Consider the following 16,314-nt stretch of genomic DNA (forward strand, 5'->3'; position numbering starts at 1 on the left):
ACAGGCAGAGAAAAGATGTGGGCAATTGTTATTTCTTCAATGAAAGACACTTTCCTATTTTTTGCAGTATGTTGCCTACAAGTACTTTGTCTACTATAAAGAAACTATGTAGTAAAATACTTTTTTTGTTGGCACGATATGTCTGTTATTGTTTATGTAAGAGTTGTATTAATAGAATTATATTTTTTGGCTCTCTGATTATTGGGCATCGGTTCATAAATCTTAGAAATATCAGATCACAATATGAATTTTGCCATGTGTACATTTTTGGAGAATAATATTTATCTTTCCGGCACTAACTAGGTTGATAGGATTTGGGGTTTTTACTATATTCTACCCAAATCTGAGTTCCTCCTTGCTGAACAATAATCTTGGTCATTTTGATTCCATGTTAATTTTTGACATTATTTGAAATAATTTAAGGCATTTGCAGCGTCCCAGGTCATGTGATCACCTTTGTGACCTCACAAGCAAAGTCAATGGGGAAGCCAGCCAGATTCAATCAACAACTTTTGTTACTAATTTAACAACTTAACTATGACGTGAAAGGTCATAAAATGGGGCAAAGCTCACTTAACAAATGTCTCGTTTAACAAAAGTTAAATTTTGGGCTCAATTGAAGTTGTAAGTCAAGGACTACCTGCAGTTTATTAGAAACAAAATGTTACTTAGCGCTTATAAATAATGTATTTTTTTCTTATATTTTTCTTCATTACTTATATCTTTTTCACTTATACTCTTCCAAGATATTAAATATAATTAATGACAAGAAACCAAGTAATGCATTTTTGATCCTGCTATTTTCTGAAGTTCATAATCTAGGTAGCCCATGATTTATAATGTTCATTTGTGACCATTCAAATTTACAATGGCACTGAAAATAGCGACATGGCCGTTTTTCACACTTATGACCATTGCAGCACTTCCATGGCCATGTGATTTACATTTGGATACTAGACAATTGGTTCATATTTATGACAGTTGCAGGGTCTTGAGGTCATGTGATCACATTTTGCAATCTTCTGACGAGCAAAGTCAATGGGGAAACCAGGTTCACTTAAGATGCATGTTACTAACATGACAATTGCAGTAATTCACTTAACAAATGTGGCAACAAAAGTTGTAAAAATGGGGCAAAACTCACTTAACAAATTTCTTACTTAGCAACATAAATGTTTGGCTCAATTGTGATCATAAGTTGAGACCACCTGTACTTTGCCATGTTCCCCTTTCCAGGACTTTCAGGAAAATGTAGGTAAATAATTAGTAATCCTACTATTTGCTTGTACTACATTTCCAATAGTTCATAAGTCTCACAAAGAATTCTGTAGTATTGTAGAAGTTTGCTTTCAACCAGTAATCATTAATAGTATGGGTGACCCCTTTAGCTATTGTCCATCAATAAAATGTTAAAAGCGATGGAATCTACTGTGTGCCAGTCATGTTTTTTCCATTATTCTTTCAGAGCTATGATTCCTATCTCAGCAATGAACACAGTGGGATTCTCCTGCTATGGCGTCAAGCAGCCACACTCCGTGGGAACTTTGCAGAGCTTCGCACAACAATGGAGAGGTGAGTGTTGTCTAAATTTACCATTGCTATAAGAATGTTTCTCATTTGTTCTGTGGAAAATTACCAGACAGAGGAATGCTCTGAAACATCAGATACCAATGTGCTTATACCCTTGTGGCAGAGCCCTATTTTTTTTTAATGGATATGGTCAAAGTGTGTGTGTGTGTGTGTCTATGTGTGTGTGTGTGTGTGTAAAAGTTAGGAAAGTTATTTGAAACTTTCAACTAATAATATATTTCAAAAAATACTTTGTGACCTGATGGTTATCCTCAAATTAGGAAACAGTTGTCCTTATGTCACATTATCTTTAATAATAGTTATGCTCAAGTCGAGAAAGTTGACACCACATAGCTCTGAATGCTTCAGTATCCCTCATTTGCTTAATATAACTGATATACCTGGAAAATGTTCTTATAATTTAATTTAATTCTAATTTAAATAGAGAAGGACCAGGTTTCTCAGGACATTGCATCCTGCCAGTTTTGCACAAAATAAACCAATAAATCAGCCATTCAAATTATTGACATTCACCGACATGCCGTTTCCTGTGCCACCTGGAAATGTTAGGTAATGGTGTATATAGAATTCTGAGTGAACAAAGATATTATTCTCATATTCCCAGAGGACTTGCTGAAGCTGGAACGGACATGGCAAGAGCTTCCCGCCGCCTTCAAACTGCCTGTCTCAATTTGGATTCCAACTTGCGCCTTTCTGAGAATAGCTCTACCTGTTTGCTAGAGAAGCAGCTTCGGGAGAAAGTTCGGGAGATGATTCAGCTACAGAGTTCTTGGGATGGAGAAAAGGCTGTTCTAAACTCCAAGTGAGAAGAATACTTCTGTGTCTTTGATTTCTAGATTTCCTCAGGTTATTAAAGGACAAGAACCTTTAAAGCGCTCCATGGCTTAGGCCCAGGGTACCTGCGAGACCACCTACTGCCACCAGTAGCCTCCCACCATCCAGTGCGATCCCACAGTTGGCCTCCTCAGGGTGCCGTCGGCCAAACTGTGTTGGCTAGCGACCCCCAGGGGGAGAGCCTTCTCTGTGGGAGGGCCTTCCCTCTGGAATGAGCTGCCCCCGGAGCTTCGCATAATCCCCGACCTCCGGTCCTTCCGATGCGCCCTAAAAAGTTGGCTTTTCCAGCAAGCCGGCCTGGCCTGTTAATTTTATCCAATTTTTTAAATGTTAGTGTTATATTAAGTCAGTTTGTTTCTTGGATTGTTTCTAATTTTCTTTTAAGTTTTGTAATATGTGTTTTTTAATGCTGTACGCCGCCCTGAGTCCTTTGGGAGAAGGGAGGCATATAAATCCAATAAAACAAACAAACAAACAAACAAAAGGGCTATTCTGGAATAGGCAACTTTTTGGGTCTGAGGACACAGCTGGAATTTTGAGAACACATTACCCTATAAAATGACTGCCTTAGTGAGTATAGTTAGTCATAAAACATCTACTTCCCAGACAATAAATTAGCCCTCCAGGATCCTCTTTCTTATCCCTGTTGAATAATAAATATATTAGAGGCTGGCACTTTGAAAGTCACATCCCGATTTCTTGACTTTGTTAACAACTACAACAACAAAGATCGTAATGACATCTTAAAAAATAACAGACAAATTACTGAACACATTTTTTTATCAAAACGATCATATGCATTTTACTTCTATATCAAAGTACAATTGTGTGTACCTACAAAACTCCCTTTTCAGGACTATGTTATATACATCTGATTTAGTATAGTTAGTTGTATGAAAGTTTATATGATAATAAATGTCTATCTTTAGGTATCTAGTTGAGACAGAAGGCCCAATGAGATCAGAAGAGCCAGTGGTATAAATGAGCATACTTATGTACCCTGATCTTGAGGACACAGGAAACCAGACACACGCACATACACACATGCACTAAAACATTGAATGTCCCCAGGGAAAAGCATTATCAACAAGAGTCTTGCAATCTCCTATGCTCCTTGTTAATACATGCAATATATCAGGCAGAAAGTAAAAAGTAAATGTTGGAATGCTGCTTGAACAACCGACTTTTTTAGTTTGCACTCCTTAAGAAAGAGTACAGAGAGGCAACCAGGCCTATGGAGGATATAGGCTATTTTCATTGCCTCCAATCTCTGGTTCCAGACCTTACGTTCGTGTCAACAATACGAAGTTTCTTGCTGGATTTGCTTTTTTCTTATCGTTCTGTGGTCTTGGATTACACAGCATATTGTGATCTAATCGCTTTCAGCTCTTTTCTCCAGCCTTTTTAAGATGATGTGTGAATTGGAACTTTTGTTTCTTTATAATGATCTCAAAAATATAAATAACGTATCCTTTATGAGTTACTGATTAATCCTCCTGACTAATACGTCTTCTGTGTCTGGTTTCTTGTTTTACAGGATTACTGAATTGACCACTTTGGGTGATAAGCTTAAGGAACAGAACACAAAGAAAGACAAGACAATATCTGCTTTAAAAGTGGACATTCAGAAATTGGTACAAGCCTCCCCCCAACCCTACTTTCTGCCATTCTATGAAACAAAATCTCATATGTTTACTACCACAAGCATTCTCAAAAAGGGCATAGTAATCACACTGAGCCACAATACTAGATTGATTTGCCTATTCATGTTTCTCTGTTTTTCCCTCATGTCCATTTCTGAGCAACTGCTTGTCTTTGAACACTAGGAAGCCAGTAAAATTGGAGATCTAGAAGAAATGAAGGATCTGAAAGAGGAAACCGAATCCTTGCAACATACTTTAAAAAGCATCACAAAGGTGTGTGAAATATTAAATCATAATGTGTTTTGTAGATAAAAAAGGTCTACCATTTACCTTGATGCATGGTACATGTTTTATGTAAAATGTAGAAAACTACATTTTAAAAAATGTAAATAAGATACCATTCATTAGAAAATTCTGTCACATGGGACTCACTGAAATGAATGAGAGCTATGAAAGAATATAGTATTCTGTGTAGAGGATAAGCATTTGGAACTTGGTATAACATTTTCACAGATTATGCCCTTGTGTAATAGAATTGTTATTTGGGCTGGTTCCTAAAAACCATCTGGTTTTTTGACACAAGCTTTCTTTCTGGTTCCTAAATCTTAAACCAACAAAATTGACAGCAATTATTTTTATGAGAAAAAAAAAGATAGATGTGAACTTTCTACCTGAACATTTCTTTTCATATAAGGAAGGTCCTACTGGATACCTAAAGCAGTTCCCCTTAAATTGTAAAAAACCCAAGTTTTTTTTCACCACTATATAGGGGATATGGATGTTATTTGACTGACTTTAAACAAGCTTAAGGAAATGATGTGCTAAATTCCCATTTGATATCAAGTAGACACCTACGTACATTTAGTAACAATAGTATTTTTAAATCCCAAATTTCCATGGCCTCAGATTGTACAGGTCACATAACTCCCTTGTCTCACACAAGTTGTTATTGAATGAACAGAGGCTACTTCTCCCTTTAGAGAATGCCCTTGAAACATTATTAAATATCCAATGAGCAGACCCAAACTCACATTGCAGATGGGTTTCCCCCCCTCGAGCAATATTCCTTTGCTAACTATAATAAAATACTCTGGGGCTGAGCTAAATTAAGGATCCAAACATCTGTCCTCTTGAATGCAAAGCAGGGGGTTCTGAAGTACTGCTCTGAGATCCCAACATGTTGAATAAATGTCAGTCAGGAGGCAAATATTTGAAAACAAATAGCCACCTACTTCAATATAGTTTCATGGGAAGGTTTTGTACTATATGCTATAATTTTACTGCAGCTGTATAAAGCTATACCATAGAGAACAATAGTTCAAAATTACTGGAAAAGTAATGGAATTGTCATTCCAATATATTGTGACCTAAAATGTGCTACCCTTATTTCTGATTGTTAAATAAAATTATAAATTAGGGCCTGCCTTTTAAGTATGTTTGTTGTACTTCACAATGCCATCTGAATTTAACTTAACAGTCACTGGAATCCCAACTCTGACATTCTAGACAGTACCCATCCACTGTCAGTAACATTCATTTGAATAGGATTTACTTCTTCTCAACTTTCCTTTTAGTTGGCTCTTGCTGAATCAAAGAACATAGGAGTTATCTCTAAAGATAATGCCAAAGCTTTACCAGAAGAAGACACTGTATGGCACACTTATCCCCTGGGCTTTAGCTCACCTCAACACCAATGGACAACTCAGTCCCGGATACATTCTCCATCCTGCCAGAATGCAGCAATACAAGCAGTGCAAGCCCTTATCCAAAAGTCACAACAGCGTGAGCAGGTTGGATACACTAGTGCTTTTATTTTATTTATTAAGCTTTTATCTACTTGCATGTCATCCGGGTCTGAGCAACTAGCATACCTAAATGCAATAATAAGATTAAAACATAATTTAACAAAAAAGTACAATATAATCAATTACTTCATGCACTGAGAAATACGCCAGTAATCAACATTCCTCCTCCATATCAATTCTCAAATGTTCAAGTTTTCATTCATTTCAAAAAGCCAGGAAAAGGGGGGCCCACCTGACCTCTGAGGCAGTGTTATTCCAGATAAGGGAGACAGACAGTCCAGCCCTTGTACCCTGTGAGTTACAGCTCCTTGGGATATAGGTCCAGATATGATCACATTTATATACATATATTTTTCATATATATATATATATATATATATATATATATATATATATATATATATATATATATATATATATATATATATATATAAAATAATATTAAATATATTTATTGATGAGTTGTGACTTTTATGGAGAATGGGTCAGTTGTGATTTTCCCCCAACTTTGAAATGCAGTTCCTTGTAACATTTACTGCAAAGGCAGTTAAGACAATTTGGAATCGATCTGCAGTGCTGGATCTAGAGTAAGATGTAAGTGCACTGGAGTAGAAAGACTTTCACTTGAGGAATTCAGAAACATTTATTAATTCCAATCTACGTTGATTTGTAGTATATAGTATTTGGACTGAAATATTTGTCCAAGGATTTAGTTTTGTTTTTATAAAATTGAGAAGTTGGAGATGATATCTTGAAGTTGTAACAAAAGTTTAAGGGAAGATGTTTATAATTCTGTTGTCCATATTTCTTCTTTTTTCCTATAAAAGCCCCTTGGCCCTCATTCTAAGTGGTGGCTTTGTTATACATAGCCAAGTGGCTGACCTTTATAAATGAAGCTAAAATATTCTTTGGAAACAGACATTATCACTTAGAGCAAAAACCTATCTCCTTTTTATAGTAAAATTAAAAACAAAATATGTTGAACAATGTCTAAGTATCACACAGACCCTCACAACAGAAAAGTTGTCAGTATTCTTTCCTATTTTGTCTAGAGAATTGGGGAGAGATTTACTTTGCCATAACTTATTTGTAAATTAAACAGATATTAGAAATATTCTATTAGTGTGCAGTGGTCTTTATTTTCATATATTTTGAGTTGGCTTGGTTTATTTTCTGTCCAAAAGGTAAGGAGCATGATGCTTGTACTTCAATTTTCACATTTTAGTGGCTATTGCTATCCACGCATGAATGCTGGCCATCCCAGGTGGATTTTGTAAATGCTGGAAAGCTATACTAAATCTACAACTGCAGATTTAGTACAATTTCAGGTAGTAAAACAGTGACCAGAGATCATCGCTGAACTCTTTCTGCACTTACAGCTGTTCTCCCCAGCTGCTCTTCTTCTAGGCAGGTGAAAACGAAAAGAAGTCCAAATGGGATAGGCAGAACCCCTTAGGGATAGAGGAAACATTCAGCATCTCTCTGTGAAATCTGTTCCCACTTCCCACACATAGGAAGCTTCCTACCTTTAAATTCCCCACATTGGCTTAATTACACACAAATCCTCTCCCTTTCTGTTTGAACTGTCATGTCCATTTCAGACATTTTCCATTGTGATATAGAAGTTAGAGTGTTAGATTAAGATATGGAAGATCACAATTCAGATTTTGGCTGTAAAGTTTCTGGGTAATTTAGCCTGGGTATTGCTCTAAGCATAATGTAGCCTACCAAAGAGATTTGTGGTAAACATTAATAAAAATAAAATCCAAAAGGATAAAGCTACATATTGAACCCATCAGCAAGTAGATGGGAAAGGAAATTTATGAATAATAAATTACCTTGGCATTTTTGCAAACTCTCAATTTTCCTCCTTAGACTTATTCCCAACTCCCATTCATATAGACGCTCTGGAAAACCTCTCACTCATCCATTTTGTTGTCTTATATGTTTCATGTATATTAAAAGCTACTTGAATAATGTCTGTTTCTTTTCATTGCTCTGTATATCTGGGAGAAAGCTATAGATCAGGAAACAACCTATGACTCCAATAAGGCAACATACAGCCACCAACTGCTTTTGAGGCACTTTTGAGCATGGAGCTAAACTTCAACAATTACCAAAAATCAGAAGAATAGTGTAGGGAGAAAAATCCACCCTGGTTCCAATCCAGGAAGAAAAATGCTGGACATAAAATGGAAACTGGTTACAAGGAAAGAAGATCTCTGTTTATTTGATTTTCCAGAAACTTCAGTGACAGCAGCATATTTCTGGGGTGGCTGACAAAATGGCTGAGCGAATGGATGGATTTTTATAGGGTTCTGAGGTTTGGTGATTGAGATGCTCCAGGGGGTTGTATAATGTAGTGAGCCTTGCGTCTTTTACTATTTCAATGTTGATGGGTTTAATCCTATTATGAAGGTCATGTCCTATGCTTAGAATTTGGGTCAGGGAATATAAATTCTTCATCCCATCAGCTCCAACCTGGGGAAGCTTATTGCTGAAGACATTTTGTTTCTGAATAGATAGGCCCATTCTTATGGATACCAAATCTCCATTCCAAAAGACCAGTCTCTTCTGCTTGAGGCTGTTTGCCTATGGCAGAAAGACTGGGGCTGCTTTCTGCCTTTAAGAACATATTTCTCCATTTCTCCTTTGGGGAAATATTCTATCCTGCCTTTTTTTAACATTAAGAACAAAGAGTATTTTAATCTGAGGAGGGGGGGGTGTTTCGTACAATAGTTTTCCACAATTTGTGGGAGGGAACATACACGAAGTATAAACAAGCTGGAAGATTCCAGCCCATTTTCTATCATTGTTACATCCTCAGCATCCTCCTTTGAAATTATAATTTCCCAAAAGATTATCCATTCCATTCAAGATAAATGCTATTTTATAAAACTTGTCATCTCTTTATTAATATGTATTCTCACCGACTTGCTCCGCTCTGTTTCAGTGGAATGCAAAGTTCCACTGAAGAGGAAGTGCATCTCCAAAGTCTAGATTTCACCAAGGGAATTAATATTCTTATTACTCCTGACCCTTACTCCTACATACAATTGATGCTAAAGAAAGAAAGAGGATAAAAGCTATTCCTTTTCCATCCCTTTATTTACATGGCAAAGAAATAGCCGTTATAACTCCTTCGACAGCCATTATTATCTAGCACATTGTCAGTGAGAGAAGATATAGCTCATCAGAAAGGCCAAGGGACTGGTTTTGAGGCTTAAGTTTCAATATTCGTTTTCAACGTTTCTTTTAGAAAACCCAGATCCATTGCTTTAAATATTGGCTCATTAGGATGGATGAACGTATTGATTGGAGCACTTGGTTTATCTGTTTAATGTGGAGAGGTTTTCTCTCCCCTCGTGTTTGCTTTGTGGCATTTGATGTGGAAAGAACTTCCTGTTTGATCTCTATGAACAGGAATTGCATGTGCAGTTGGAATCCTGCAGAGATATCCTGGGATCTGTCAAGAAGCAGCTTGCCGACTGCCAGCAGGAAATGAAGGCAGCTGATCAACAGCTGCAGGAACAGAAGCAGGAATGTGAAGAGCTGACAAGGGCCCTGGAGGACTGCAGGCAGAAAGCACAGCATTGGAAATATTCAGTGGAAGTTCTAGAAAGGTGAAGGTGGGGGAGAAGGGACAGAGGCTTGGCCTAATACTGTAATGATCTCAAGGGGCATGGCTTTGACTCAGTTCTTCTGGCAGTTGCACCAGTTGTGGCCTCAGAAGATGCATCATAGAACTTTTTAAAGGATTTGTCACTTACAAAAACTCTTCTCATTATGCAGATTCCCATAACTTCTGGGGAAAGATTTTGGCACAGTAACAGAGTATCTATTTGCGCACAGAAAATTCCAAATTAGCATTTCCAAACAGGATTGGAAAACTCTCTGCTGGAGAGTTGTTGCCAATCATTAAGCATAAACAATATTGTACTAAATCAGAATCAGGCATATGCTGCTCCACCAGAATGCTTTTTTGCAACTCCAATTTCAACTCCGATTTCAACTTTCAACTCCGATTTCATTGCCAAAATCCGTGATAAGCTACCAAGCAATAGCCCTTTTTGGTGGGTTGCATGCTGGTATATATATTTCTCTTTTTGCAAAGTAAAAGGTATGATATTTTTTTAAAGTAAAAAACCCTCCAGTTGTAAGGGGGGAGGTCAAAAATATTGGTATTTCCCTCTTGATGACAGCTTCACATCAATTTTATGTCCCTGTAGCCCAGAGGTTGGTTCCTACTGGTTCGCACCGGTTCGATAGAACCGGTTCGTCAAATCTACCGAACCGGTTAGAAGAGGTTCCACTGGTGGACCCAGAAGTAAGTTACGGAATGCCTGCCCTGGCCCTATCGCTCGCTCTCTCTGCCCATCTGCACTAGACTAGCCCTGCCCACCACTCACTGATTGGCTGGCTCACCAATCACCCCGCCTGCCTCTAAGAACAATATCTAAACCCACTTACTTTTTTTCCTGCTTGGCTCTCTATTGCTGCCTGCCAACTCCGAGGAGGTAAGTAAGCTGCAACTAAGCGCGGGGAGGGGGCCGCAGAAGGCCATCTGGAGCAGCCTGCCGTGGCCCTGCACTATAAGCGAGTCCAGTGACCTTTTACAGTCTTGCAAGGATCCTGGGCTCACTTATAGCGCAGAGCCACAGGGCCGCCAGCAGGGGGGATGGCAGCAGAAGGTTACGTGGTGCAGCCGGTGTCTTTGCAAGTTTGGAGACCTTGCAAGGCCTTTGCAAGGCCCCCAGACTTGCCTAAGATGCCTGGCCGCCAGAAAGCATGGGCGCGGGGATGGGGAAGGCAGCGGGAGCTTAGGTGGTGCAGCTGGTCTCCTAGGACTTCCTAGGCACTGGCCGCACCGCGCAAACTACCATCCGTCTCCCCGTGCTCAGAAAAGCAACTCCGGGGAGGTCCTTTGGTAGTGGAGGTCCTTTGGCGTCCTAGAACCTGCCTGCTAGCAAAGGACTTACCCGGGGTTCCTTTTCTGAGCACGGAGAGATGGACAGTAGTTTGCGCCGTCCGTCTCCCCGTGCTCAGAAAAGCAACTCCAGGAAGGTCCTTTTTGAAACCCACCATTGCTGTAGCCTTTTCTTCCTGAAAACATACTGTAGGTTGTTAAAATGCTGCAGCTCCTGGTCACAAAAATACTGCCTGGTTCTGAGTTAGATAGAGTTGTTTTTTGACACAGTATAAAGCAGCCCCTTATGTCTGTCCGGGGCATAATTTTAATGATCGAGTTGGGTACTTATTCTTGGGAGGATAAAGAAAAGTGTACTATCGATTTTTTCCATGATATTAGCATGGAAGACTCTTCTGTTCTGATGATGTGATTTCACTCTTTAACACAGCTTTCTGTTGTGATCATCAGCCAAAGATGTGAACAGTGATGATTAAAGTGATGATTAAATGCTGGCTTTGGGAAAAACATACATCAGCATTTGTTGTTGCCAAAGGTTATCAAATATCTCTGCACATGACCTCAGCAATATTATAGTGGTATTATTTAGATTTGATGTTTATAAAAGCATACGTATACAAATGCAACTTCCATGTAAATGCATTTTATAGCCAGACAGCAATGCAAAATACCCTCTTGTGGGTATCAGTAGGATACATCTTCAAAAAGGCCTTTACTGTAGCTCTCTACTGTTAAGATAAGATAATAATGGTAAAAGCACACCTAGAACTTTTAAAGATTAATATTAATGGCTTAAATTGTTCCCCATGAGCATTATATATATATATATGGCACGTATGTTCCTCTTGGTTTCTAGGTGCTCGCTAAGAGAGAATTTTTCAAAATGACCATTAGATCATCAGTATTCTTTATATGTATTATATTAACATGTGTCGATGCTAAGGAATTAGACATTCTACTCGCCTCCGCCCCCTCACTAGACAGGGCATGGGCGTGGCCAGTGTGTGACTCATCCAGCCTGCAGGCTTTACATGTAAATTTATCAAGCCCGATCACATAGTTTTGTAGCGAAGCACGGGTATCCAGCTAGTTTTACATACACGAGATGGTGGAAGAATTTATTTCTTCCATGTTACATCATTAACTTACAAAATTCATGGAGGCCTTAGAGCATAGGTGTCAAACTCACCACATCACGCTGCCATCATGTGACGTTTCACAACGTTTTCCTGTTCGTGGAGCTGGGGTGGGTGTGGCCTGCACGTAACACATCTGGCTCACGGGCTGCCAGTTTGACATCCCTGCCTTAGAGTGATGCTAAGATCTTTGCAGAAAAATGTCTTCCCTTCCCCAGCACTTCCTGGAATCGCTATATGATAAGGTGGTGTCACATGATAGTTGCAGTTAGCAGTGATAGCATAGAGACCTCTATCTGCAATTAGCCAGGTGATGCTATAGGGTGTGTTTTTTTTAACTTAAGCAAAGCCAGAAGAGATCTCTGGCTCAGATGCTATAGTTTAAAAAGTAAATGTAATTTTTGTTCACTCCCAGCCAGTGAAATTAATATTTTTGTAGAGTTTTACAAAAATCCTTACAAAAACTGTCCAGTCAAAATAGACAAACAAAGCAGATTTTTTAAAAGATCTGCCTTCCCTTAACATGTAGTGTACTGTCCTGTTACAATCCATTTGAATTTAGATTGCAATGTATCATAATTCTGCTTTTAATTGAAGTTTAAATAAATGGTCTTTAATTCTTTGCATTTCAGTCATATGATGGTGAAAAATAGTTTGAGTTCTCATCTGAAAGCTTGCCTGCTTTTGATATGCTTTGAACTTCAAAAAAAGTTCTAAAGAGTTATTAGAAACAGCAGTTCAAAAACAGAAGAGATAAATATAACAGCTTTTGAGTAATAAATATGTACAAGAGTGTTTGCAGAAAAATGCATTTCCATTCTCCTACTGTCATGATAGAAGAGTGATCCTCAGCATTTCCCTTGGTTAGGGAATATTGTGAAAATCAGCTGTGCTGGTTTCATCTATAACTGGGATGCCTCTGAGCCTGTTTTGCTCCTGCCTCCCCACTTCCTGTAGTATTATAAACACTATAAATTGAACAGAGATAACACAGCCCTCGTCCTTTCTTGCCTGGGCTACTGCAACACTCTTTACATGGGGCTGCCCTTGAAGAGCACCCGGAGGCTTCAGCTAGTCCAGAATGCGGCCGTGCGGGTTATCATGGAGGTACCTAGGTGCTCCCATGTTACACCCCTTTTAGGCGGCCTGCACTGGTTGCCGGTTGTTTTCCGAGTACGATTCAAGGTACTAATTATGACCTTTAAAGCGCTCCATGGCTTAGGCCCAGGGTACCTGCGAGACCACCTACTGCCACCAGTAGCCTCCCACCGTCCAGTGCGATCCCACAGAGTTGGCATCCTCGGGGTGCAGTCGGCCAGACAGTGTCAGCTAGCAACCCCCAGGGGGAGAGCCTTCTCTGTGGGACCGCCTTCCCTCTGGAATGAGCTGCCCCCAGAGCTTCGCATGATCCCCGACCTCCAGTCTTTCCGATGCGCCCTAAAAAGTTGGCTTTTCCAGCAAGCCGGCCTGGCCTGAACAAAATAAAATAAATGATTGATTTAATTGTTAATTTTAATCCAATTTTTAAAATGTTATTGTTCATATTAATTGGGTTTGGATATCTAATTTCTTTTTAACTTTTGTAATATGTGATTTTTTAAAATGTTGTACGCCGCCCTGAGTTCTTTGGGAGAAGGGCGGCATATAAATCCAATAAACAAACAAACAAACAAAACAAACAAACAGCCTCTCTCTTTAAAGCAGGTAGTGAAAGCCAAGCAATGCTTCTTTGAAAAGTGAGCCGACAAGGCTTGATTTCTAGTGAAGGCAATAAAATCTTGCAGAATCTTCTCATCACCCAGTGCTTTCCCCTTCCAGTTTGTCCCACACTTTTCTTCCAACAAATATTTCAAATGTATGGCATTTATAACTGGGCAAAAAGCATAGGGGCAGGTAGTTGGAAAGGAAGGATTTTGATGAGGAGTGGTGAATCTGTTCCTTCTACATTTTCTGATACAAAATAAATTATTCATCCAAGCCCTATTTTGCAAAGAAGCAACTGGTCTTTAGAGGTATACAATCAGAGGTGGGTTTCTGCCGGTTCGCCCCAGATTGGGCGAACTGGTAGCGGCGGTGGTGGGAGGTTCTGCCCACCTGCTCAGACACTTCTGCGCATGAACAAGCAAACCGGTAGTAAAATAAATTGAAACCCACCACTGTATACAATGATAATTCCACCTGACAAGCTTGCCCATGTCTGAATAATCTTGGCCCAAAATTGTTCATATTTTTCCTCCTTTCTCAGAGAGAAGGAGACCTTGGAGATAGCAGTGGAAAGCCAGACTCAACAACTTGATACTTCCCATCTGGAGGTAGAGCGCCTGAAATCGGTGAATGGAGAGCTACAGAAACAGCGAAAACTCCTTGAAGAGCAAAAAGAAGATGTGATTAAGGAAAGGGAGAGGACAAGGAAGGAATTGGAGAGGGGGTGAGATGCTGCAGTTATGTCTCTAGGACTGTGCATTGAAAGAGGAATAGGCCTAGAGGATGTTGGTGGGCAGCAGTTACTAGAAGACAGCTAAGACATTCCATTATGTGGGTGGGAAAATAATCTGTGAAGAACAGATCCTTTTCACTCAGTGGAAGCCCCAGACTCTTTAAGAAAGTCCCATCAAATTGCTACATTTCAGGGCTACTTAATTTGGATTTTTTAAAAAATAAGTAAAGTTAGAAAAATTGGAGATACAGTAGGCAAAGAAAGCACTTATTTATGCAGCAATTGTGAAATTGGATGCTGCAATATATGAAGACAATCATTTTAGATTACTTAAAAATGTAGATATTTATAGAGAACACGGTCAACAATAAGCTTAGATATGACTACAGTTAATTGTTATTCCACAATCAGAGATGGTACAACTTTAATAGTTGTTACTGGAGAAAAACAATAAGAATATCGATTTGCCCTTATGTCTGATCGGAATTCTTTCCAGAGTCATGGTTGCCTGGGATTTAAAATAGCATGCTGGAGTGGGGTGTTCTAACAGATCTCTTCCATTCTCGTTATTGAAATCTTATGACTACATCAGTATTCCTTGCTAAATGTAAGGACAGTACAAATATGTTTTGGCATCTTTTGGCCAATACGCCAAAGTCCAGTCTCCTCACAGCCATTTTCATCCTGTTTTATGCAAGTTAGGATCTCTAATCCAGAAACTACCATGCAAGTCCATATACGTATTCTCCAACTCAGATTCAGAGTATAAACATGGTACCCCACACACACATTCAGGAAGTATCAACAATGTGTTCAGCATAATCTCCTATGGTTAGTTAAACTGCGAAGTCTAATTAGACTTTTCTCTATCCATAGGCAAAGGTCTCTGGAGCAACTTGAGGAAAAAATGTCAGTCCTGAAGAAAGAGCTAGTGAATGTGAAGGAATCTTTGAACCAGGCCATTCTGGAAAAAGATGTACTGGAGAGTGCAAAAGAAGGCTTGAGCAAAGCACTTTCCAAAGTAAAGATTCCTTGTTGATGTGTTTTCGCATGCCAATGGGCTCTATTCCCATCTCTTGCCCTGACTGGGGAGATGTCGTTGCATTCAGTTCAGAATTTCACACTTGCTTTTCTAAGAAATATTTTATGGAGGATATTCTATGTAAAACCTTTAAGAAGTGTTAAGTACTTCTTTATTTTGCCAGTTTTTGCTTGCATAGACATAAAATGATGTTGACACCAGCTAAGTAAACACAAAAAATGAATATTTTTAATTCTTAATTCTGTAGCTATTGTACTTGAACCTGACCTTGAACCATTATTGCCCAGCTGAATGCTGGCAGGCAGTCTACACTATTATATATAAACTTTGTCCCTGGAAAAGGTATATTTGACTAGGGTGATTTGTACCTTAACTCCTATTTTTGTAAGCCATTGGAATAAGTCACTGAGAGTTGAACTGTTTGAATCAGCATAGAAGCCTAAATAATTGGCCATTTGGGGTGGGAGTTTCAAATGGAAACCATCAATCAATCAATCAATTTATTTTTACAGTCTTAGACCAGAGACTAGAACAAATAAAAATGCTCAGTAAATATACAATTAAAAATTCTAGTATAAAATAATAAATAACTAAAATCTATAATAAAATCCAGTCTGTCAATTAGGCATAGTCTTAACTATACTGCAATGGAAACCATGAAAGCATAGAATGAAGAAAGCCGCCTTAATTGCATCAGGTCTATATTACAGCTATAGAGAAGAGTGTTTGAAGTATCAGGGTTTCACAAAATTCCAGAGAGATTGAACTGGATCTTGGGAACATCTGACACTGTTGCTGAAACTGCTCGTCTGAGGTCTGGTATAAGTTTTAAAGCCATACATTATGTGGAACAGGCGATCTGAAAAACAATGTTCTGTAGTAGAAGACTACCTGAACATA

General features: G+C 38.9%; 1 protein-coding gene across 7 annotated transcripts in view; it reads left to right on the forward strand.

Annotated features, from left to right (window-relative positions):
* CROCC2 (ciliary rootlet coiled-coil, rootletin family member 2) overlaps window positions 1–16,314 on the forward strand; it is a 108,105-nt gene that overhangs the window by 21,065 nt on the left and 70,726 nt on the right. For 6 of the 7 annotated variants that reach the window (XM_081954441.1, XM_081954442.1, XM_081954445.1 and 3 more), the window contains 8 exons: window positions 1,466–1,572; window positions 2,195–2,392; window positions 3,962–4,058; window positions 4,251–4,340; window positions 5,642–5,857; window positions 9,296–9,495; window positions 14,181–14,363; window positions 15,249–15,393. In XM_081954441.1, the coding sequence (XP_081810567.1) occupies window positions 1,466–1,572; window positions 2,195–2,392; window positions 3,962–4,058; window positions 4,251–4,340; window positions 5,642–5,857; window positions 9,296–9,495; window positions 14,181–14,363; window positions 15,249–15,393 (1,236 nt within the window). The remainder of the gene's footprint in view (window positions 1–1,465; window positions 1,573–2,194; window positions 2,393–3,961; window positions 4,059–4,250; window positions 4,341–5,641; window positions 5,858–9,295; window positions 9,496–14,180; window positions 14,364–15,248; window positions 15,394–16,314) is intronic. The other variant, XM_081954447.1, reaches the window with a different exon arrangement.

This window comes from Natrix helvetica (assembly GCF_964273705.1).
Source record: "Natrix helvetica genome assembly, chromosome: 5".
Classification (NCBI taxonomy): domain Eukaryota; kingdom Metazoa; phylum Chordata; class Lepidosauria; order Squamata; family Natricidae; genus Natrix; species Natrix helvetica.